The following is a 25673-nucleotide window of genomic DNA, read 5'->3' as shown; positions in this document are numbered from 1 at the left end:
GAGGATATAGCCCATTACATGAAGAGTGCTGGACATGGCCATAGAAAGGCATCATCCCAGCAGCAGTACTGATCTCTTCTCCTTTGTGTAAGGAGGAACAGGAGGAGCACTGCCAGTGTCCTATACAATTACATCCACCATTCTACTTGTGTGCATGTTTCTGAAGAAACTGTCAGAAACAAAATCCATGAGGGTGGCATGAGGGCACAACGTCCTCTAGTGGGTGGGACCTGTGCTCTCAGCCCAGCATCTTGCAGCTCAACTGCGATTTGCCAGAGAACACTAGAATCGGCAGGGCCGCACTGGCAACCTGTTCGCTTCACAGATGATTGTAGGTTCACACTGAGCACATGTGACAGAGGTGAAAGAGTCTCGAGGTGCTATGGTGAAAGTTACGCTGCCTGCAACATCATCCAGCATTACCGGCTTCGCGGTGTCAGTGAAGGCTTGGGGAGGCATATCCTTGGAGAGTCACACAAACCTCCAAGTGATAACCAATGGTACCCTTACTACTCTTAGGTACTTGGATGAAATCCTCAGAGCCATTGTCAGACCTTACACTACTGCAGTGCACCCCGAGTTCCACCTGGGGCAGGACAATGCCTGGCTTCATGTGGCCAGAGTTTCAAGGCTATTCCTGGATGCCACAGACACTGATGCCATTGACTGGCCCTCATGTTACCCAGAACTAAATCCAACTCTGGGAACCTCTGGGACATTATACAACAGTGCATCCAACACCACAGACTGTCCAGGAGCTCACCGATGCCCTGATCTAGGTCTGGGAGGAGATCCCCAAGACACCATCCACCGTGTCATCTGGGGAATGCCCAGAGGTTGTCAGGAGTGCATACAGGTACATGGAGGCCATACACACTACTGGGTCACATTATGAGTTGCCATGATGAAATTCACACAAATTGGATCAGTCTGTGATTTCAATTTTAATACTTTTGATCTTTGGTGCGATATTAAATCCAACCTTCAGTGGGTTGATAATTCTGGTTTCCATTAACAGTTGTTAGTCATTTTGTTCTCAACGAAGTACACAATTTATATCAGTAAAGATTTTCAACTTTTGTTCACTGAGATCCCATGTGTGATTTAAGTGTTCCCTTAATTTCTTTTGAGCAGTGTATGTGTTTTTTTTGTTCTATCAGGCTAGGGACACACCAAAGTGACAGCAAAAATCTAATGCCAAGTATAAGCGACTGATGATCTTCCCTCAGCTCTGTTACCTGTGTGTTTATCCTCAAACACACCAGACTAGATGATGAACAACACACATATGTGCACCTGCACAAAAGAAAATAAATGGAATGGAAACCACTGCTTCCCGAAGTGTTCGCTTTTATAATGAGTGTACTGACTTCTGAATGACTCCCACTTCTTCTGGAGCTCCAATTCCTTCCATAAAATCACATATAGTAATGTCACAGTAAAGACAAATGTTCTCTCTGTTCTCTACATAGTCAACACAACAAAATTACTTTCAGTATAGCATACTATGATGTTAGCCAAGCACACTGCCTTGGTAGATCAAACCACAATATGACAAAAAACAAACAAAAACAAAACAGTTTATGTCTATAACATCTCATTTTAAATCAAAATTAGACTGAACAGCCACTCATAACACTCCCTTGTGAATGACCGCTGACACCGATTCAACATGCACAAGCAGCCAACAGAGAGCTGACAAGAACCAACTACAAGCTAATGGTGCAGAACACACTGCCCAGGTGATTGTTGGGCACTGACACCATCTGATGGCCAACAGTAAGGTCAGTGTGTCCCTAGCCTCAAACATGAATCATCTTACCAAGGGAGCAATAATTAGAACACAAGCTGTTTAGTGCTGTGGCCCTTTTAGAATAAGATTTACAGAATGCTGCTTCAGGACATTTTCTCAGTTATGGATTAAGGAACTAATTGAATTTGAACTGAATACGTAACCAAACTGAATTTGATCACAACAAAATATATGATCTGAAGCCCATTTTGGTCTGGACATTATTTTCTAACATCCTTTCATAAAATATAAAAACACCAACACTACTACTGTTAACCATAAATAAATAATATATGGGTAGGAAAAAACCCTTTCAAACATTTTGTTTGTTTTCATGTATTAAACATTACAAAGATCCAACACCAGTGCTATCTTAACTGTTGACCATTTTACAATAGAATGTCCTGTTTTTGTGATATTAAACTGGTACTGTTAACACCCTCACAGGCCTGAACAGAATGGCGTGAATGGAGTGGAAAAGTAAAAGTGCAAAGCAAAAACAAAATGTAGAAACAAGCTGGCGTTGTGAGTAGTAGATAAGGCATGATAAGCACACAATTTATAGCAAGCACTGGACTAAATAGCATTTTAATGTATATTTCATCTATTCCAGAAGGCCAGCAGATGGTAAAACACAACTAACTTAAATTAACAATTCGAATTTAGTTATTAATAAAACGTCATTCAAACCATCTCAGCGAGATGGCAAGAAAAGCAAAAATAAGCGATCGTGTCTCTCAAACTAGATTACCTGCTTCTGTCTCAATAGTATCATACGAGTTCACGTAACTTATAAAAAATAAAACACAATAGCGAATATGCCAGAGGACAGTCGAAGGTTACTCTGTTGGCTAGTGGGCTCAATATACTCAGCTAGCTATCTAACGCTAGCTAACCTAGCAAACTCAGTTTGAAAATACACACAACGTACCATAGGTTTTTATTCCAGTTTTAGCAGAACCTTATCTGCACCTTTACTATGTTATACAGTATAAAAAAGTTACATGACGAATGATTGTCAGATATCAACAGTGCACATTCCGTTGGCACAAAACTATCCTTAGTTAGCGATAGCTTAACACGAACATTATTAAACATGGATATTTTGTTCATTCGCGTTTAAAAAGAGGCATGGACCTGTTACACTTCCGTGAGCAATCGACAGTCATTAGACATCAAGAAAATGTAGCTAAAAAACAAGTGGCATTTGAAAACTGAATTAATTTTTTAAAGTAGCGAACAAACAAGCGCTAGCTATAAGGGACCAGTAACGTTAACTAGCTTGCTAGCCAACAAAGTCTCGATTTACTCACCGACTCCATCTTCCGAGTTCAGCACCATCGTTGACAGCGCTTTGGGTGCTCTGTATACCCGAGCAAACTTATAACCTTTGCTTGGGTATTGGTAAAACTAGCTGGATTATGTTTACTTAACAACTAGAAACGTTTATAATTTAGCTAGCTAGATTCTCTCACCCTAATAGCAAAGTGGAAAGAAGAAACTTGCTTCAAAATACCACTCTAAAAACTTTCGGTTGCTGCGGTAAAACATACATGGGTGCTAACATGCCATGCTTTGCAAACTGGGAGTTACCACGCATTAATTTCTAGCAGCCAATCCCTTCCTTCACTCCAATTAGACTCCCCCTTTGGGTGCAAGCTTGTACTCCGCACGTAGGGTACGCAATATAACCCTGCCAGCCCCTTACTCCCACCAATATGTAAACGTAAAATATTAATGTAAGCACCGGGAAAAATCAAAATGCTTCCCAGCCAACATGTCCACATGGGCTCCACATGGGTTTTAACTGGGCAACGTGAGCTTTATCTGGGCATGGTCTTAGAGTGGGAATTTAATATTTTATCTGGGCATGGGCATAGAGTGAACATTCTGATGGGTCGCATTCGGACCCCGTTTGGGTTATTTACAGGACCAATTGGATTATAGTTGCAGGCCCCAGTGAGATCCATATGGGCCCTATTTGGGCCATGTTTGCATTTTCTTTTTAAACATATAGCCCATATAGCCTTATTTAATAAGCTACTACAAAGGTGATATATTTATAATACATAAGTTTGTGCCACAGCTCATGCAAAAGAATGGCAGAAGTGGGACTTTCTCTGGCACACAAACATAAAGGAATAGGGTTGGTCCGCATGCCATTTCAGTATAACTCGTGAACCAATTTTAAGAACTGGTTCATTTGTTCAGAATGTTAAAACGTGGGCAAAGCTAATGAACCATTCTCTGATTTGTGGAGTAATACATCCACTCCCCCACTACCGCCCCCACCCTCCTAAATTGCTGTGGATTTTTTTCACAACAGCCAGAGACAATTGCTGAGGAAAGAAAGCAACATTTCATCCAATTTCTCTCCTTTTGCTATATCTATGTAAAAGATAATTATTTTCTAAAAATTTGATGTTTGGTGTTATCTTAATTTCTAACAAACCTAGCTAGAACAACCATAGCCATGGTGTAATTACTGCAGTACATGGTTGGATTTTTACACTACTAAATGATTTGTAGTGTACTACATTATCATAGTGTACTTATGATAATATGTCCTTGAGTGCTATGCTCTTATCCAACAGTTTTGCAAAGTAAGAAACACAACCCTGAAACTGTTTTAAGTACTAAATGCAGCAGCTGGAAGAGACCAATTGTTCTCAATAGACCTCACCTGAAACCCACCTTGGTGGCCCACTTGGCATAACACAAATAGCATCATTTTAAGTGTGCCCCAGAAGTGTGATGCAAGTTGTCATATACATGTGAGCCTCATGTGGGATAGTGCTGTGCTGATATTTGAGCCCCCTCTGCACAACCCATATGGGACCTATAAATATTTGTCCATTGGCTTCATATGGGACCCATATGGGTCCATATGGGATTACTGCCCAATAGGGCTCCATTGTTGCCCACCTTGGCTCCATCATTATCCCACATAAAGGGATAACAAGGGGCCAGTGGATCATTGCTCATACAGGCCCAACTGAAGCCCACCTTGACCCCATTATCGGCCCACAGGGGCTAACACATTTGGGGTCCATATGGAACTGATGGATTTTTGTGGGTCCCAACTGGCTGCCCTAAATGGGCCCCAATGCCAGCCCATTTCAAACCCTTGTGGAGCCCACATGGACATGCTGACTGGGCTATAACCATGGGCAAAATGTTTTTGACTAACTTTTTTTCCAATAGAAGAAAGACTGCTGCATATGATAAAACATGAACTTCAGTCTAGATTTAACTGCAAAAGGCACAAATTACTTTTTTTTCACAAATGAACTTCACTAACTAACCAGACTATACATATTTGTGTAGGGCATGGTCCTTGCCTATGTCACCAAACATAAGCATGTAGACAAATTAATCAAAACCTCATCTAAAGAAGCTAGCTAAGTGGTCTGTGGGGACGAGGTCATATAAATCTCTACTGAGTTACAGTCCATCACATGGTAAAATCAGTAAAATACAATGTCATACATATAATTAACAAGGAGCACTATGGTGTAATTACAGTACAAAACAGCTGGAAATAAACAATTCTGCACTTAAAAGAAAGTCTTATGTGACCAAAAATGATTGGTTTGAGTTTGAATTAACCACAAAAGATAGAACTCTTTATGGGAGAACCTTTCCACAAGAGTAAGTTATACAGAAAGCTGTACGGAACTCTCACACCTTAAGGACATAATAGAGGATAAAAAGATTACCCTTCAGCTACAGATATAAATTCTCATTTTCTTTCTCTTCTCTTAAGTAGGTTATTAGATCTAATCCATGACCAGCATCTGATTATCCTGTAACAAATTCTCTGTTACTTAAGACCAATGAGAAACATCTGGGACAAGTCTGAGAAAAAGTACCACAGTAATGCAGTAGAACACCTTCTAAAAGTGAAGTAGATATACACTGTGGCCTAGCTGGACCTAGAAATAGAAATGTCCAGTAAACCTGAAACAAAGGAGGTACTGGGCAAAGGAGGTACTGGTGACAAAATGCAGATCACAGTCTTAGTGGAATGAGAACTGCTACTTACAGAGCTTAATGTCAAAGAACATTCCAGAGCTTTCAGGAAACAAATGTATCACCACAAACAGCAGCAGGAAAAATAATGCTACACAAAAAGGTAATTAGATTTCTAGAAATATGCAGCATCCGAAAGGTTCACTAGATGTGCTACTCCTTTGTGTAATGCCTTGATTTTAATAGTATGAGATCATTTGCATTTCTAGTATGTATATATAAAAACCATTGCTATTCTGTGTGGTATAATTGTGTTAATTAGAGCATTTTGTAAACAAAGTGTATGTCCGGTTTTTGTACTGTCAGTCAAATTAGTGACATATTGATATGTATTCAGAGAAGCTAAAAAAGAGAAGAAAAAAAACACTAAAAGACAGTACACAACACTGTATTTTCAACAAGTGAAATAAGAACATTGGATCTACATTGACCTCTAGTGGATTAATTTGGTATTACAAATCATGTTCTTTCTAAGCAATGCCCAGCAGCTAGTCCCTAGCTAGTGCTCAGTTGAGAGAGCCAAGAGTTAATTATACAAAGGCTGGATATGCTGGATACACTTTATGCAGGATCCAACTTTGATTAAAAAAAGACTGTGGTTTCCTCAACAATTATATGAGGTACTTTGTTGTCATGGCAATAATTGCTCTCTTTTCCTGAAACTACAATTTAAGACGAATAGTTTGTGTTGACCAAAAAACAACTACATGTGCATACACATCCACCCCAAACAAACACCACCATATATATATATATATATATATATATATATATATATATATATATATATATATATATATATATATATATATATTTTTTTTTTTTTTTTATTTTTTTTTTTAATGTATTTTTTTTTTCATATTCCAGGTGAGTAACTGTAGGGTACTGCAGAGATGTAAATTGTAGTAAAGTACAGAGTTTCCAGAAAACCAGGACATTTTGGACAGAGGTCCTTCATCAGCTGTGCAAGCTAAGTGCTTCACACATATATTACAAAGCAAAAATATATAAACGGCAGAAATGTTACATCAAACAGCTTTGTTACCATGGTCCTCACTAGACCTGAAATGAACCTCTATCAGAAACTTCTAAATAAATGTTATGAAAATTGCATTCTGTACGCCACAAATGCAACATAATCTTCTATAATAATGTGCCCTTATGTCATGATAATAGGAGTTGGGTTAAAAGTCTTCAGCAAGCTACACTTGAATGTTCTGCCATTTATCCATTTATAGCACCATGATGACATTAAGCTTGAATGACACACTGAAAGTGGCATTCATACACCAAAGACACAAAGTACAAAACTGGAGGGAATACTGGCTGAGGAAAACTAAATCTAACAAGAATGCACAAATCAAAATTTGAGTACCTCAAAAAGAATTTGTACATATTTGTGAGTCGTGTGTTTATACATATGTGTTTAGATAACATTAACCAATCCCAGAGCAGAGTAAGTTAGCCTGTCTCTAAGAAAATATAAATGCCTAAGTAAATCTAAAGCCACAGTCGTTCGCTCAGGTCCAGAATACTGATTTAGAGTCAGATCAGCAGGGAAAAACACCAAAACAATTTTCATTAATCCAGCCAAACTGGATGGAATACAACCTTGTAAATACAAAAATAGCATGATAAGTGACCACAAGGGAGCATCTTTAGCTTGCCCTATGCAATTTTCAAAGACCTATTTTTCTAGCAATTTTGTGCCACTTCATACCTTTTATGAGAGACTCTTCTCAGCTGCTGTTCCATTTATCTAAGAGTGTTTGAGAGTTTCTGCTGCTGAGTGATTAGAACCTCAAACTTCAGAGCTGTGGCATTATTAATGGATTATCCATAATTAAGACAAGCAGTCCATAATTAATACCCATCGGAGTGACCTCCTGAAGGAGACTAAGATGTCTAAGGCAGGAGCAAAGACTTTGTAACCTGGTATATTGCAGCATAACGACACTGCAATATACGAAGAAAAAAAATGTAATACTAAAAAAATATTTTCCTTGTAAAATGTATTATCTTCTCATCTTACAACACTTAACATTATCCCATATCTAGAAATGTTTATTTGTTACTTATTTTAGAATATGCCCCAAACAATCAGAGCAAAATGATAAACCAATCGTCACATATAATAATGCATAGTACAATGAGGAATGACCGTATTAGGAGTGTTTTTGGTGAAAATAAGCTACACCCACACCAGTAAATTTAAAGTAAATCATTTTATCTGCATATCAGACAAGGAGCAAAAAGTAATTAATTATTTTCTGTAAGATATTGACTCTAGACGCCTTGCACAGAATTCACAAATTCACAGCTTTTCCATTGCTAAGGGGAACACGTGTGTGTTTGGGTTTTTTTGGTTTTTTTTGGGGGGGGGGGGGGTGCGTGTGTGTGTGTGTGGTGTGTGTGTGTGTGTGTGTGTGTGTGTGTGTGTTTATAAAACTCTGTGTCTGGGGTAATGGGCTATGCCAAACCTCAACACACTGAGTTTTTTGTTTTAGTTCTCCCTAGCAAAACAGATGTGTGCCTTCATCAAAAGCACTAGCAGCACTCTCTGAATACCTTTAAATATCAGTGTTAGCCAGCTCTCTAATTGCATGCAGGAGTCATACCACTCTTTCATGCCTATATCACTTCCATACTGATTATAGATTATAGTGCAGGGACTTGGCCTTCATTTAAACATCCACTTCCTGTTCACACTGCTGACAAAGTGAGAATTTAAAAGAAAAAAACAGTGAAGACTACTATTAATAATATTTTCATTCAATGTGTGACAGTTTTATAAAAATCCACATAAAATTAAAACCAGAACAAATGTAATTCAGCACCTCTTCTCGCACTCTTTGCATACAGAGAACAAAGTGCTATAAAATTTTGTTTAATATTGGTTAAGTAGTCAGTGGCCAAAATGTTAAAATATATCTTTCATTGTTGCATATGTTGCTTGGAATACTATAATCTATCAACATCAAAAATCACTCACCACAGTTGAATGCACGAGTGTAACCACATCTTGTCTTGTTGAAGTAATGCTGCCTTGATTAGTAAAGTCTTTCTTTAAACTCACTACGCAGTTACTCAGTGTACCCTGAAGACAAATAAACAACCCTTGAAGTAACTCTGCCTTCCAGCTGTCAAATGAGTAGCATATTTGATCAAGGCTCAGATCCATTCAGGTATCTAAATGCAAGATAAAAATGATGTGGCTGGGAAGTGTGAAGTGGAAAGTATCACTCAGTGAGTGGCCTAGTCAAACAGTGAAACTCTGTTCATTGCTCATTTCAGCATAAAAACATCTGATGTCAAAGAGGCAGCACAACTGTACAAATGCTATCATTAATTATTAGTCTCTACGGTTCTCTGAAGACATTTTCACCACCCTGACATTTTTAATTTTGTTTCAATTTGTTGCATTTTTAAGTAGAGGTTAAAATAAATGTAAAGCAAATAATATGCTCTGCATCAAAAAGTGTAAAAATTGGTTCATCTGAAATCTTGCCTTTCAGTAATGGAGAAAAAAAACATTTTGTGAAGTCCTGTTACCATGTTTAAGTTACATGGACAAGTAGAACTGCGAATATACAGTCCTCCTAGTCTCAGATGTGGAGGTAAATGTGAAACATAATAGTTCACTCATACTGGAAGCTGAGAATATGCTATTAAGGCTCACTCATAAATGTGCCTGATATGGACAACCTTGAATCCTGCTTAATGTCTGCCACACACCAAAATAATCTGCCCAACACCAACATGCTGCTGGCTGTGGAAAAGACGGACTTCTTATGAGACGGAGGGATTGCAAATCGCTCCTGGGAACCATAGATCCTGCGGTACTATGGTAACAAATCATCCCACACTGCATTTCCTTGAACTTTAGTGAGCTGAAAAAAACATCTACCGCAAGTAACAGAACATCTGTGTGTCTGTGTGGTTTGCACACAGATAGGGGTTGCTTCATAGAAAACAGGATGAAGAAAATGAGCGTTGTCACTCATTTCAAATGCATCAGTAGATGGAGCAGGGCTGGGATACTGACAACTTTCTCCAATAAAGGGTATGTTTGGAGCAAAGCAACAGAATCCCTGCAGCTGCTGGTGTGTTTACGACCTCATCGCTCTGTCTGCTGTCAGGTGCAGTCACAGGCCTTCACTAACTATTCTGCACAAAATGATACGATTGGCCCTTTCTTTATAATAACACTACAGATGAACAACAGCAGTGTGCACTACGTGCAGGAGAGGAAAGGTATGAGAAGAGGCTGGTATTAATCGCTGATTCAAGCACACAGAACAAACAAGAAATAGATGGAGATGAGAGCCAAGGGAAAGCAAAGCAGCAGAGGAACTCAGTTCCGTCCAAGCTTGCAGTGTATATTACAGTCCATTGGTGGTGCAAAGGCAGTAAACACTCAACATGAGACCAATTCACTATTAAGTGGCCCCAATAGTAGCCCTCAATTTCAGGCAAGCTCTCATTTATTTGATCCAGGTGTACACTACTTATACCTACTTACACAGCAAGGCTCACAGAAACTGCACATAGAACATGGTGTCAGCTGCTACTAGATAGTCAGTCTTCAAAAGGGAGGTGCCAACCCTAGGGAATAGTGCAACGCAAAGTTTGACACATGACACAGCAAGCAATGAAGAATATAAGATAAAAGAAAGTACCAAAAAAGTTTAACAAAAAACACCAATACAAGATCACAAAGATCACAGATATTACAGTGTATGCGGTAAAGTGTGGCAGAGCAAGAGCTGTACACAGGAACATGAGAAACATAGAGAAGCAAGAGATAAACAGGGGAATGTAAGAATAAGGCTATTTTTGATGGTGCAATCTGTCTTTACTGTTTCTTGTCACAGACAGTAACTGCCTCATATGGATGTGTGACTCAGTGGGCCTCTACAGAGGCCTCATGGGAGATCCATCAGTGGGCAGCATGGATGACTAGAGGCTACAGAAGCTTGCAGCAAACAAAGTGTCACTCCAGTCACATCACACCTCCACCTTCTCAAACACTCATCCCTCCAGCTTGACAATTTACTCTCTCTACAACTCATCTGTCCTCTTAAACTAATATATGTACTGTACAAACATGAAAAAGCTAACCTTTTGTGTGGAAAGCTAAAATGGCCTGAATGTGCCACCAGAAGCCCACACTATGCTGATGGGTACATGTTTAAATATCAACTTGCCATTTGTATCTGGTAATGCATGATAACTATGGGAAATAAGCTATGTCTTCCAACAGAAAGAAGAATAGAAAGTAATGCTTGAATTTGTTTTACAAATTTGTTCTCCCAAATTTCAGTGTCCTTGCATGAGTATGCTTCAAGAGGCTACGAAGACCAATCAAACTGTTTGAAGTATTCATCTTATATACCATAATGCCTACTGGTTCTTCTGGTGAACATTGTTGTGTATGCTTCCAGTTTGTGAGGTGGAAGAGCATGGAGAGTGGTAGTGGAGTGGAAGACATGGCTTTGCACTGGCATGCAATTAGCATGCAGAAAGGGGACAGCAGCACCCACTGACACGTAGAGGGTGGTTTGTGGAAAACAACACGGAGAGTCTGGCAATGAATGCTGAAATCTATGAATAACCAGGCAACCTTTATGCTCCCTATGTGCAAATCAGGCACAAAAATACAGCTTCAGAGTAAGAGACAGGCAAGGTAAGATCATCATCAAACATCCTCCATGCCGAGAAAGCAGGAAAAAAGCTGCTTAAGTTTCAAGGTGGTAATTATGTGAACAGATGTAATAAATCATTTTTCAATTAGCATAAGACTAAAAGGACAAGGTTCTCTACTAGTCATTGCCAAGATAATAGTGTAAGTCTTATTATTTTTAATTGTGTTTGTGCATGCGTGTTAGGGATTATTCAAATGAGGTCAAAGGGAGGTGTTAAGTGTCCCATCAGAATGTGAATCAGAATGACAATTTTTCTTTTATTGGCCATGTATATAGACTTTTAGGAAATGCAAGTTGGTGTTTGCTGACATTGCACATGGATGGAATAAAATGTTATACACCTATAGAAAGTTATACATTGTTACAAATAAATGTATATTGTACCTAGTAAAAGAGTTTAGCAAATTCATCCCACCTAAATAATTTTAGTGTATGATAGTAATACTAAATAATATATACAAATGATCTTGTGGAAAAATTATTACAGAATACAAAAGGAAGTGTTCTCTACACCATCAACTGGACACATATGTTGCTTGTTATTCTCTAAATATCCATTTTTTGGCATCAGCGTGTCGACACAATATCATGGCATTACACTGTCTCCCCCCCACACTGTGAGTATTTCTATTGACTTGTGCATTACAATAGCTATTATGACTCTACCCCAACTTAACCTTAACTTCTATAGCCAAAAAGTAAACAATTAAATCTTTCCCAAAAAAAACTGTATTTTAGGTAAGGACAAACGTCGTACCAGTGGAACCAGTCAAATGGATTCACAGCGCGCTGCGCGCACACACACACACACACACCACACACACACACACACACACTTGTCAGGAAGGAGGAGGAGGATGTTAAATGCCACATGCACAGAAAAAGGCTGATTGAGATTGTTAATTGACTCATCATCATTACCATTACCAGTCTTCGGCTCTATCAACAGCTAGTCCCACCGCCTCTGAATCACAATCCGCTTGCATGCATGTTTGTGTGAGTGTAGAGGCTTCTACGTCCTACACTTTTCACCTTTCACATGTTGTACCTTTTATCTACTCCTGTGTCTCTAGGGTCATGTCCCTTTCACCTTCTTTTATTCTCACTTTTTATGGACTTCTGTAACCATGCCTTTTGCAAAATATGCAATTAATGTACTTTTCCTATACTGATGACCACAATGAATAGTTTTAATCTCATGTAATCACACAGTAGTCAGACATGGCCTACCCAGAAGTAACCTTTTCTCCTAAGAAGGAAGAACAGAATCTCTCAAGCTCCCTCGACAGGACACCTGAGCACACTTCCTGTCCCCTGCATGGTTACACCTGTCAGTGAAAGTGCCACAGAGGAGCTTCCTAGTAGAGCTGGGTACTGTGAAGCTCACCTAACCTTCATGGATGGTGGCCTCCGTCCCAGATGGCATCAATAGGAGAACACTTATGAAAAGATTTGGTCAGTTTGAGCTTCAGCAAAAAAAAACCTCTAGCTTTTCACTTCCTTGTTTTTAAGCAAAATGCAACAGTAAGCAGAATCCAACATAAAACCCTGTAATTTAAAAAGGTTCCTATCCTTAAATTCTAGTTACAACAAAAAAAGCTTATAGCAGAGCATGTTGACAATGCTCTACTGTATCATTTCCCTTTAAACTAAGCAGAATAAGACAGTAAGCAGAATTCATGACAAAACGAGAACAGAAAACATATGCTTACTCAAAACCCCACACAGGTCATATGACTTTAGATAAGTCACTGCACTTATCCCTAGAAGTAAGCCCAACAGTCCAATATTGCTTATATTTGCATTTTGCATTGTCGTTTATTGATTATTATAAGGAAAGCTTCAAAAGTAACATTACTTATGTAAAAAGGTTTCACTTTTATTGGCATGGATGCAGCAGGCTTCCTGTTCTGCTGCACATTTAGACAACTTAAATGGATACAATAATCCAAACAGACAATATTAATTAATTAAGGCCTGTACACAGATGACTCTCTCAAGAAAGCTTTTAGTATGCTAGCTTAGAAACTACATATTTATGTATCTCAGAACAGTGGACAGTAGAACAGACAAACTATACTCCCATCAAAACTATAACACAATGTTGGAACCCTAGAAACCCTAGGCACCTGCTCGACCTTGTGGATGTAATGCAGAGATAATGCAGGTGGCAGACAGAAGCGACGATGGACGCGTGAGCTGCAGGGCACAGATATTTGGAGCACATAAATAAAACATCTTAAAGGTTGAGTCTGGTGTGTCCCTGACACAGAATTATAGCACAGGATCCAAACCAGCATGGGATGCATTCATACCACGCACATCAAATCACAATGTAGACACAGCTAATGAATGAACTTGTACAGAATGTCAGCAACAGCAGGTTACTTACAACCTCCTTAAAGAGCTGAATTTTAAAAAACAAATCATTTGAAAAAAATGTTTTTTTCTCTTTCTCTGACACCTACTGTCAACCTCATCCTCACTGTTAGATTTATCTTAGGTGCTACTACTAAGACTTAATTCACTGTGACTTTCTAATGCACAATAACAAGTAACAGGTAACACAATATGCATATATATTTTGTCTACATGAATCCTTTTATTTAAGTGGAGAGTAGTGACCATAAAAGCTGTGCCTTTTTTTACTCTGTAACACATTATTTTCACATACACGCTAATGACCACTATTTTTCCCTTTTTTAAACCTACAATACTTCCACAATCTATAGACTCTGTTCATCACCACGGCAACAACACAAGGCTGATATAACATTCTGTCAGAAAGAATGATTCAACTGTGAAGCCAGAGGGGCAGCAAATATCTCCTTTTCTCATAAAGGTCCAAGTGCAATTTTGTTTTTATAACAAATGTTTATTTATCAAAAACAAAGTCAGAAATATCAAATGAAAGTATATTTTAGAATATCACAGACACAGTGAAACACACACACACACAAACACACACACACACACACACACGCGTGCGCACACACACGCACACACATATGTTGAGTGCGGAAGGACCCACCTGCTGGTGCAGATGTACACACAGTGGGACACAGGAACGCCTGGAAGCTGGAAGAGCAAAGTTCGCTCACCGTTCCCATCTCAGAGCTACACGCTTAGAGCCCTATGACTCACTACAGACCCCGATTCCACTTCATTGACCGCGTCAGGGGATGGGAGTGAGAGACGGGAAAATCTGCCTTCACACACAACCAGCGAGAAAGACGCAAGAGCCTCCCCTTGTTTCCTCTTATTTGTCCTCGCAGCAGAAAATGAAACTTGTGCAGATTCAATTCCGATGGTAGTAGTTTTTGTTGTTTTTGTTAACTGTCAGTTTTCCATTCAGCTGGAGTCAGTGAGTCCAAACGAAAGCACTCAGAGAGCAGCAGAGGAGCCAAGCAGTGATGTGTCCCCCAGATCCCCTCCACAGTGGTGTCTGCCAGCCCTCTCTCACACTCACCATCACGCCTTCCTTCTGCCTCCTTTCTCCCCTCTCAATAACTACATCTCCTTCTTTCTGCTCCTGACACTTTCTCTCTTCATTCATTTCACAGAGCTTCCCCTCAGCAAATGCCTCACTCTTTGTCCGTCTTTTTGCTCTTCAAGCGCTACGTTTACATTTGTACTAAGCTGTATTGTTATTCTGCAGTCTTGCCTTGAAATAATCTTGGAGCAGATAAGTGTCATGCAAATACGCATTGAGCTCATTACCACTTCTCACCACACCTCCTCACTTACACCCACATATGAGCACAGAGGCCAGGTTAGTCAGTATACAACAAAACTAAGTCATGCTTGACTATAGATAGGCTTTATATTTTTATATTTATATATATATATATATATATATATATATATATATATATATATATATACACACACACAAACAGTTAGTCATGAGCAATGATGTGTGCAATAACAGTTTATCATGAAACATAATTAGATCACTACTATTTGTGATTAGTGTGGTTAGGTCAAGTTAGGCTTTATGCTACATTTCCTTTTTAATATCTATATGTCAAGAAGTACACAAAACATTGTATCATGTATGGTTTTTAGGCCTCAAGAGAAAAAGCATAGGTTTAATTTTACTGTATAGATTTTATTAATAATACGTAGACATACTACATATCCTATTACGTAAAGGTGTTTACATATACATAAATGAATGATCTGAAAATGAACAAAAATAAACTGTGTGTGTGTGTGTGTGTGTGTGTGTGTGTGTATGCCAGGGACTGTCAAGGTTTGTTTTGCATATTTATTCAAATTTAATAAAAGCTATCCTCTAATAGACTCTAGTCTAAGAATAATTAAAATAATATCTCATATTTAATACTGGAACTCATTCCAAAGTTTGCATTATACCTGTGTTCATTTATATATTGTTTGTGGAAAGCATAATTGGTTCAGAGAAGCACTCAAAACAGCATTACTAGTAGTCTCCAGTCAGGAAACTGTTAAGAGACAGATATCGGAGATCCTGCAGGAAAGCCCACCCAGAACTTTCCAGATCCCTACCCAGCAATCTAGTCATACTCTAGCTCACTCCCTTCCTCCTCTTTCATCCTACAGTCTTACTAATCTATCACACCCTTTGCATCAACATCTGTGTGGCATTATACACACACTGAGTAATCACCATCACACACACACACACACACTCTGAGTAATCACTTATTAAGAACTTCTACTCTATAACTGTACCTATTAGGTTGCTATACCATGTTTACGTATGCTATACCATGTTTACTCTATAACTGTACTTATTAGGTTGCTATACCATGTTTACTCTATAACTGTACCTATTAGGTTGCTATACCATGTTTACTCTATAACTGTACCTATTAGGTTGCTATACCTTTCTTATAGGTACATTTTACAAATGTTAACTTACAGTCTGAAGCCCATCCGTTATCATACATAACATGCCAGTCTGTCAATCCATGTATAGTTGTAACGATTCAGATAAAAGCCAGACACTCACAGATAAAATTAGGTGTGGTTTTAATCAGTAAGGAATAATCCAACACGGTAAACAAAATACAGGCATGAACCAGAATCATAGAGGTAACAGAGACAGAGTGCATCACAAACAGGGTATACACAGTCCTAGTTCGAAATCCAGAAAGACAATATAATCAGGCAGAAGACAAATCCAAATGGGGCAGGCAAAAACAGGAGAGTAATAGGATAAAGAACAGGACTCGGTATGCACTAACAGTTCAATACTTCGCAGTGTGTGTCTGGTAATGTCAGGTATAAATGGGTACCCCCCCCAAGGAGTCTGGGATGACCACCTCTGTAGCTAGAAACCGTTGCACCATTACAGGATCCCCTAGACGACGTGTGGTGTGGACGACCCCTAGGATGGGGAGCAGGTTTGTCCAGGAAACAGGTGTGGAAATCAGACAGCAGACTGGAATTCAGTATGTCATTGTGGGGAACCCAGCTCTACTTCTCATGGCCAAACCTCTCCCAATCTACCAGATATTGGAGAGATCACCCTCTTCTTCAACAGTGCAGGATGTGTCATACTGCATACACTGGGGCCCCATCATACTCGTTCGGTGGAGGCAAGGTGTCACAAGGCAAACCTCATCCAACGGACCTGAAACCACAGCCTTGAGCAAAGATGCATGGAAAGAGCGAGATATCCAGTATGGAGGTGGTAGACCCAACTGGTCGGTGACATTGTTTATACGCTTGAGAATTTTGAATGGACCAATAAATTTGGGGCTCATCTTGTGGCAGGATCCTGGGGAGTGAAAATTCCTTGTAGACAGCCAAACTCGATCCCAGGAATGATATACCAGAGTCTCATTCCTGCGCCGATCGGCCAGCTCCTTGTAGTGTTTTAAAACTTGTTCGGTTGCATTTGCAAGTCTCCTCTCACAATTTCTCGCTGTTCCTCATCCATTCATTCACCACAGGGATGTTGTTCACAATTGTAGTCCATGGGGCCGTGGGAAGTTGATAACCTAAAACACATTCAAATGGTGTGATACCAGTTGTGGAATTGGTTAATGAGTTTTGTGCCGTCAATGCCTATGGCAGGAACCTGGACCAGCCAGATGGATTGTTAAAACAGAAACACCTTAGGAATTTGCTTAATTCTTAGTTGGCATGTTCACACTGGCCATTGGATTGTGGGTGGTATCCAGCAGCCAAATTCACAGCGACTCCTATATGCTTCAAAAAAGGCTGACCAAACTTTGGAAGTAAACTGACATCCTCTGTTTGACAATTGATCTTCAGGTATACCGAAGATACAGAATACGTGATTCAATAGTGCTTCTGGTGTTTGGAAGGCTGTAGGTAGATCAGAAAATGGTATGAAACTTAGCCCTTGTGAGAAACAGTCTACAACAGTTAAAACGGTAGTATTCTCCATGGAGAAGGTCAAGTACTGTGGCTCCTTATAATAGTTCTATGGCACAATCATAAGGGCTATGAGGCGGCAGTTGGGTGACCCTGACTTAACTAAAAAGAGGTCTTGAGAGGTCCTGATATTTATTGGGGATGGAACAGACCTGGACTACTGCTGGACTTTCAATAGTAGTGGAACACAAACTTAAGGCAGGAGGTTTTATTCAGTCCTTGAAGCAATGAGGTGACCAGTGAAGGATTTCCTTTTGGGACCATAATATGACGGGGTCATGTTGTTCCAACCATGGTAGGCCAAGAATAATCAGGAACAAGGAGGCTTTGATCACCAGGAAGGACATGAGCTCTGAATGAAGTGTGCTGGTAGATAGTCTTATGGCGTTAGCACGATGTTTGATGGATCCAGCCCCTACTGGGGCACCATCAAGGGCAGCCAGATGAAGGGTTTGTCGTAGAGGCTCTATGGGAATGCCCAGTTCCTTGATCATGTGAGTGTGCAAGAAGTTTCCCTCTGCTCCTGAGCCAATCAAGGCTGTAAACCTAACAGGAGAGGACTGAGAGCCAACCAAAACCAGGATCATAAAAGATTAAGACACCAACCCTTTTGTGGGAATCCTCACTACATTAGCATGTGGAATGGATGTGGAGCATCTTTTAGGTCTGACACGACATTGTCTCAGGACATGACCTCCTGTATGCGTCATCTCCTTTCTTCAGCAGTAAGGTGAATCACATTACTTGGGTTCCATTTGTGTCTCCTACCAGGTCTCCACTCAGATCCTAGTAGCTGAGTAGGAGGGATGAATACTGCTTGTTCCTCGTGGTTTCTGCCCCTGGAGAAAGTGATCTAGACGACTGGCCAGAGTGATGAGTTGGTCAAGGTTTAAATCATAATCTCTGCCAGCCAATTCAAGTAGTACTTCTGTGTTGAGACCATTACAAAACGTGACCAGCAGGGCAGCTTCGTTCCATCCAATCCCGGCACCAATAGTGAAAAACTCAAGGGCATAGTCTCAAACCAAGCAGTTGCCTTGGCAGAGTTTTGATAGCATCTCACCACTTGCTCTACTCTCATGTGGATGGTCAAAGACTGCTTTGAATTGCATTTAAAAAAAAGGTCTCATAGGGTGATGTTTTTATGTCGTTCCATAGAGCAGTAACGCAATCAAGAGCTTTGTCTGTAAGTCGAGAGGTGAGAAAAGCTATTTCAGCTTGATGAGAACAAGAAGGATAGCTACTACAATACAAGGAACATTGCAGCAGAGAACCTCGACATTTATCTTGGGAACTGTCATACTCATCTGATTTACTAACATGAAAAATGGGATAATTACCGATGGGAAGTGCAACAGTAGTTGAGAGAAGATCTCTCAGAGAAGATAAAGCCAAGGCTTGTAGTTGGGAGGTGAGATCTCACATGTATCTCCCAAGTTCCACCATTTGAGTCTGTTGTTCAGCCTGCTGTTTGGCAATTCCATTCATTGAGCATGTAGCTGTGGGTGTTGTCCAAGTAAACATCCTTGAGCGGACACTGTCTTCTTCAACGCCTCTGAATCTGCCGTCTGCATCAGAGGCAAAGTATTCTGTAATGACTCAGATAAAGCCAGACGCTCACATATAAAATGAGGTGTGGTTTTAATCAGTAAGGGATAATCCATCATGGTTGTCAAACTACAGGCAAGGGTCAGAACCAGAATCATAGAGGTAACAGAGCCAGAGGCAGGCATAAACAGAAGAGTAATAAGACAAAGAACAGAAATACCGTAAGACTATCAGAAATAACGCTCGGTATGCAATGACAGTTCAAGTGGCAATACTTTGCAGAGTGTGTCTGGTAATGTCAGGTATAAATAGGGAGTGCAAATGAGTAGCAGGTAATATTAATACTCCAGGTATGATGAACATGTGTATGGTTGGTGATTGGCTGGATGTTCTTCATCATCGTAATGCTGGGAATTGTAGTTAGCCAAGGAAACTGGTGGCAATACAACAGTGTGTTACCCTGTTAATGAATGATTAGGTACTATTTAGGGTGGCAGACAGTTCTCAACATAGCAGTGATATTGACATATTAGATTGAAATTATAAATCGCTCTGGATAAGAGTGCCTGCTAAACATATGAATGTAGTGGTAGATGTCTAACCCCAGCCCTCAGACACACCAGTGATGCTGGTGTTTTTTAACTTGTCAATATCACTGCTAGGTTGAGTGGCCTGACCACTTATTAAGTTAGACAGATAATACGATCAAGGCTATAGTCTCCAGGTGTAACTATACAAACTGTTTCTAATAAATGTTTCAATATCGTATAGAATTACCTAAGCACAAATTTAAACAAATGTATTGACAGCTTGAGACAAATTGACACCTATACTTCTTAATCTTGAAAAAAAGATAGCACTACTAGAATAACAAAAAAAATAGCACTACTAGAATATTTTTGGAATATTTCTGCTCTGTTCTATGTTTTTGTTGACTTTCCTTCACAATTAACTCTGTTAACTTTAGTTCACAATCCTTTGAACTCTCACTACATTCTGAAAAGAAAATCTCATATTTCTACTGAAATACATGTTCTCGGACCCTCACTTTCTATTGCTTTGACTATAAAACCCTACAGCCACACCTACCCACGCTGATTTGCAGTGTTTTAGTAGCCAGGTTAGCTAGCTTAGCTATCTTAGCTAGCCCAGCCTGGAAAAGTTCTTACGTCTTTCTTTTTATTACTTATACAATTTACTTGTACTTTTGATACTTGAGTACATACAGTGTCACTGTATTTAACAGATCTAACATTACCCAAGGCTCATTGTCCTTAAAAGTACCTACTTTTACTCAAGTGACTATTAAATAAAGTTATATTATCCAACACTCCTATAAGAATATTCTCTTACTTTTCTAATGGTACACTATATTTATACCTACAAAAAGAGAAAAATGCAGGAAAAGTAAATTAAATTTGAATGTAAATGTTATCTAGCAGGACCAGCTTTTCATAAAGATTTGTGTTCCCAGTTTGGCGGTCTGAAAATACTGGACAATATTTTACTACTCAATGGGCAAATGCTCTGAGGTTATTGTGTTTTGATACTCCAGCAACGTTCATTTGAAACTTTCACATATGAACTTCAATAAAATGATATAAAACGGCTATACAACATTTGCTATATAAGACAATACAACAGTCTTATGCCTAATTTAACCTCAAAGGCTTAATTTACAATTGATTAAAATGTTGTCAAAAATGAGTCCATGAATCTAACTCACATATCACCTCACTATATTGCAGATATATTTGCCGAACATAGGTTAATCCTATGCATGTCCTAATATTTTATGTAATTATAGCATATACCATAAAAATCAATTAAGAATATATTTTAATAATTGTCCTTTCTGAAAAATGAAAAGTATTGTTAAAGTAGAAAGAGATGCCGTGTCAGGAGTTTAATGAGAATTGATATTGCAGTACCACTGAGTCAGCAAACCTCTGTCCATGTTATATCCCACTTTGTTTTCTTTTCTCTATAAGGTGAAAGATGAATATCTTTTAGAGGACATTAATGCCCAGAGACTTTGTTTGTTCTCATTTATTCTAGGAATTGGTTGTTAAGTAATAAATTATAGAGTACATTTAAAACCAAAGTGCTGTACACATATGATCAAATAAACAAATACATAAACGCACAACATGTAAACCAATTCACAAATAATCACAAAAATCAATATAATTCAAACAGCTAACTGATAAAAATAAGTTTTCAATATTGCTTTAAAAACTGAGGCAGAAGGGGACAACCTAATGTTATACTGTTACAGAGTCTTGGTGCTGCACCTGAAAGTTTGGTCACCCTTAAGCTTTAGTCGAGAATGTGGAACAGCCAAGAGCAAGTGATCTAAAAACCTCAGGAACCTGGAAGAGTTATGGAGTATTAGTAATTCTGAGCTATAATGAGGTTTATATTCATTTAGGGCTTTAAAAACAAATTAAAAAACCTTGTACTGAACCAGGTAATGAACAGGGAGCCATTGGAGTGATATGTCCTCTTTTCTTAGCACTCATGAGCAATCTGGCAGCAGCATTTTGCAGTAAATGTGCCTATGAAGACTTACTGATGCCAACAAGTGCATTTATTACCTCCAATTTATAAAATCCAGAGGAGTAAAAAATGGTTTAATTTCAGCAATTGATCAGATTTAGTAGAAACTACTTTTGATGAGAGAATTGATTTGCCTGTCAAACTTAAGGTCAGGATCAAACACCACACCAAGGTACTTGACCTGAGGTTTCACATATTCAGTACACTAGTACACCAAGATTTTTTAGTAATCTTGGGTGGGCCAAAAAGCTTATATCAGGGTTTTTTAGACGTACAGATAAGTAGCCACAATACAATATGCACACCCTTTTCCCTAAAGACTTATTAAATGCACACACATACTGAAATCCAGAGATTTGTCTTAGAAGACTGGAGGCAGAAGTGTCCCAGTCAGTTTTTTACCGCTCATCTCTCCCTGCTGTGTGAATAAATGAGGTTACTTAGAGGAGGGACAGCAACCCAATTGCTCATTCACCTCATAAAATGAGGATAACATTCTGGCAACCTGCCAGTAATGATTCTTCAGCGAAAAGCCCTCACTTACAAATGTCCTGGAAACCCAATATGTCATGAAATGAATAGCACATGGGTTTCTCTGTTTCTTTTGCCTCTTCCACCTCCTACCTCCGAGTCATTGTGAACACAGTAAAATAGTGTGAACAGTATTCCAGCTGTGTGCACTATGAGAGCCTCTCAGAGAATGAGGAGGACTTGTGAGAGCCACACACCCTCACACCTATTCCCAGTCTCCATGCCAACCAGTCAAATCTGATAAGTCTGGCAATCATTTCGTCTGTCCATTTTCTCTTTTGTCTGTTTTTCTGTTTATCCCTCATCCATCCTTCCATATACTACAAGTATGTTTATGTGATACCCCAATTAGTACAGTATGAATTGCAATGATTGCTCACAACATTTCAATACATTTACCAACAGGGCCACTCAATTACAGTGTTGTAGTGTATGTCACCCCCTACTGTACTTTCTGAGTAAGAACAGGATTTGTGAAAAATACCCAAACCCTCACAAACGATTCATATGTAATTTTGTGGGAATAAAAATGTACTCTGGAAAAAATGTTTCTTAGAATGTGAACAGTCCTAGTCAGTTACTCAGGTCAGATTTGTTCAAAAATTAGCTGAGGGGGTTGGTGTGACTTGCTAGCCACAGTGAGGTAAACCAAAATATCTGTCAACAATGTCATATTCTATGAGAAGATGACAAAGCACTTTTGTAAATTGCTCTGGATAAGAGTGTCTGCTAAATGCCATAAATGTAAATGTAACAAAGACTTCAGCAGTACGTGCAAGTATTCCCATATATTATTGTCTAAACAAAATAATGCAACAATAAACTATATAAGAAAAAATGTTTTTTGAAACTCAGTTTTTGGAAAGAACACATGCAAATAACACTGCCATTCACAAGCATGAGCGGGAGGAGTGAAGTGAGTGGCTGATCAGTTGAATGAGGTGAAACAAGGACAGGCTCAGAGGTTTCCTGTACAGCCTCGTTCTTTCCTGAAGCCAACACACTGCCACGTCTGCAGCTGCAGCCATGGCAGTGGTAAGCGATCTCAGGTCACCTTTGTGTGCATATGCATAAACACTCAAACACTCAACAGCAGGGTACCTAAAGCTTCTTTGTTGTCATTTTGGACATGACTATTTAAAGATGAAAGACATTCCAACACTAGCTAAAATTTGTTATGTTTATAAACACTCAGGCCAAACTAGTTACAACAGCAGAACTTCTCTAAGCTATGATAAGAGCTGCATCAGGGCTACTGTTCCACCATAACTGCAGGATTGCAGCTTCAAATCCATTCATATTACCCAAAAGAACATTAAACTGTCAAACACTGTAATTTTCACTGTACTCTATTAGCTGAACAGCTGATTCATAGCAATCAGATGTTGGCTGAAGTTCAGCTTTAAGACTTATAAACACTAAGTATTTTATTAACTTTTTAACTTTTTTTGCAGTATAAAATGTGCATTTTTAAAATTATTTAATTATGTTGAAGGTTTTTCTGTGGAACAAAGCCATCCATAAGTGTGTTGGCGTGTGTTACTACCAGCAACTGATCTGAGACAAAAAAATGAAAACTAGAACTCATGAATGGTGGAAATTTGAACATACATTGTCAAATCAGAGTTACAAAGATGTAAAATACTATGCTGTGGTCTGTAATACAAATTTGGCAGGTACTTGGTAAATAACTACACTTACTGCAGCAGCAAGGTGATGAGGAGTTACTGGTATGTGAATTGGAAGGAGGCCAAGTACTTCAAGTTCCTTTTTGCTGATTAAAATGATTTTCCTTGTCTATCTGGTTCATGTAAATTTTATTAAAACTAATGTAACTAATAAATATTTTTATCCACTCTGACACAGGTGGCATAGATAAAAACCATCTTTTCCACACACACAATCAAAGAGAGAGAGAGAGAGAGAGAGAGAGAGAGAGGGAGGTGCCACGTCTGTTAAGGCCTCAGACAGGAAATCCTGTTACACCATTTATGCTTGTCTGACACTTTATGAAGGCACCACATAACACACAAGAAATAGGTCACACTAGATAACATTTACAAATAAAATTTCACTACTGCTTATGGTTATTTTTATGATTTATGTTTACATTTATGTTGAGGAGAAAACAGACAGAGATAGTACTCTCCGTCACACACACAACAACAACAACAACAACAACTGAGAAGGCCTTCCTAATAAATTTCAACTGGCCATACAGTTACAGATTACACACTTTACTCATAAGTAGCTAATGAATTTATAGACAGAACATAAACTGCATTTTAGAATGTAATCGGTACACTTTGATCCAAAAAGATGGATAGAATGGGGGCAGGTTCGGATGGCACTAACATCACATGACATGATATCACACTAATTTTTATAGCAGCATACACAGTTTATCATTATTCCCGTAATAAATAAATATATTGTTGTTCTTAAATTCCAATGATTCAACACATTATAATATAGCCTACTACTGTAGCACTACTGTCACTATTTTAAGGTTTTGTTGTCTGTGAAGTATAATTTAACACAAGTTAGTAAGATATAGTTCTTGTAAAACATATTTATCTTTGACTACTGATTGACATGTTAGAATTCATCAGCTCCGTTAATGTCATGTTCACATAGTATCGACATATAGAATACACTAAACGATACTGTACGGCATGACAAACAGGGTATAGGTTACATTCAATTAATACAGTCACAAAGGATAGGAAGTGCTACGTTTCTGTCTCAAACTAATCCACACTTCTCGAACAATGCACGGGGTTGTTGCCGAAATTATGCTTTTAAAATATTTCAATTTACCGTGGTTGTCTGTGTCCATTCTTCAGCTGTTCTGATTATATATCCTTGCCGGTCTTTACTCCACCGGGTTTGCACATCACTTGTCTTGTCTCCTGCACTATTTCTGTCTTTCATTACTTCCAGCCCACTCGCTAACACGTGGCCTACACATCCTCTTTGGAGTAGGTTTTTGCAGGTGCGGCACCACCGCAACAGCGTAAGGCCAACCAATATCTCTCTTGCAAGCAATGTAATAGGTCTAATTATGTTTATAATATGAAAAAGAAAGCTTTGCACTCAAATATTTTCTGTAGTGC

At 38.9% G+C, this 25673-nt stretch overlaps 1 protein-coding gene across 4 annotated transcripts in view; it reads right to left on the bottom strand.

Annotated features, from left to right (window-relative positions):
• cyth1b (cytohesin 1b) overlaps positions 1–25467 on the bottom strand; it is a 48102-nt gene extending 22635 nt beyond the window's left edge. Inside the window, exon 1 of one of the 4 annotated variants that reach the window (XM_027010417.2) lies at positions 25378–25467. In XM_027010417.2, coding sequence (XP_026866218.1) covers positions 25378–25396 — 19 coding nt within the window. In that variant the 5' untranslated portion in view covers positions 25397–25467. Of the gene's footprint in view, positions 1–3105; positions 3391–14560; positions 15144–25377 lie in introns of those variants that run through there. The other 3 variants (XM_027010418.2, XM_027010415.2, XM_027010416.2) reach the window with 3 other exon arrangements.
• Between the last annotated feature and the right edge of the window lie 206 nt (positions 25468–25673).

The sequence above is a fragment of the Electrophorus electricus genome, chromosome 14 (genome assembly GCF_013358815.1).
Source record: "Electrophorus electricus isolate fEleEle1 chromosome 14, fEleEle1.pri, whole genome shotgun sequence".
Taxonomy (NCBI): Eukaryota; Metazoa; Chordata; class Actinopteri; order Gymnotiformes; family Gymnotidae; genus Electrophorus; species Electrophorus electricus.
This window is presented reverse-complemented; position numbering and strand designations above follow the sequence as displayed.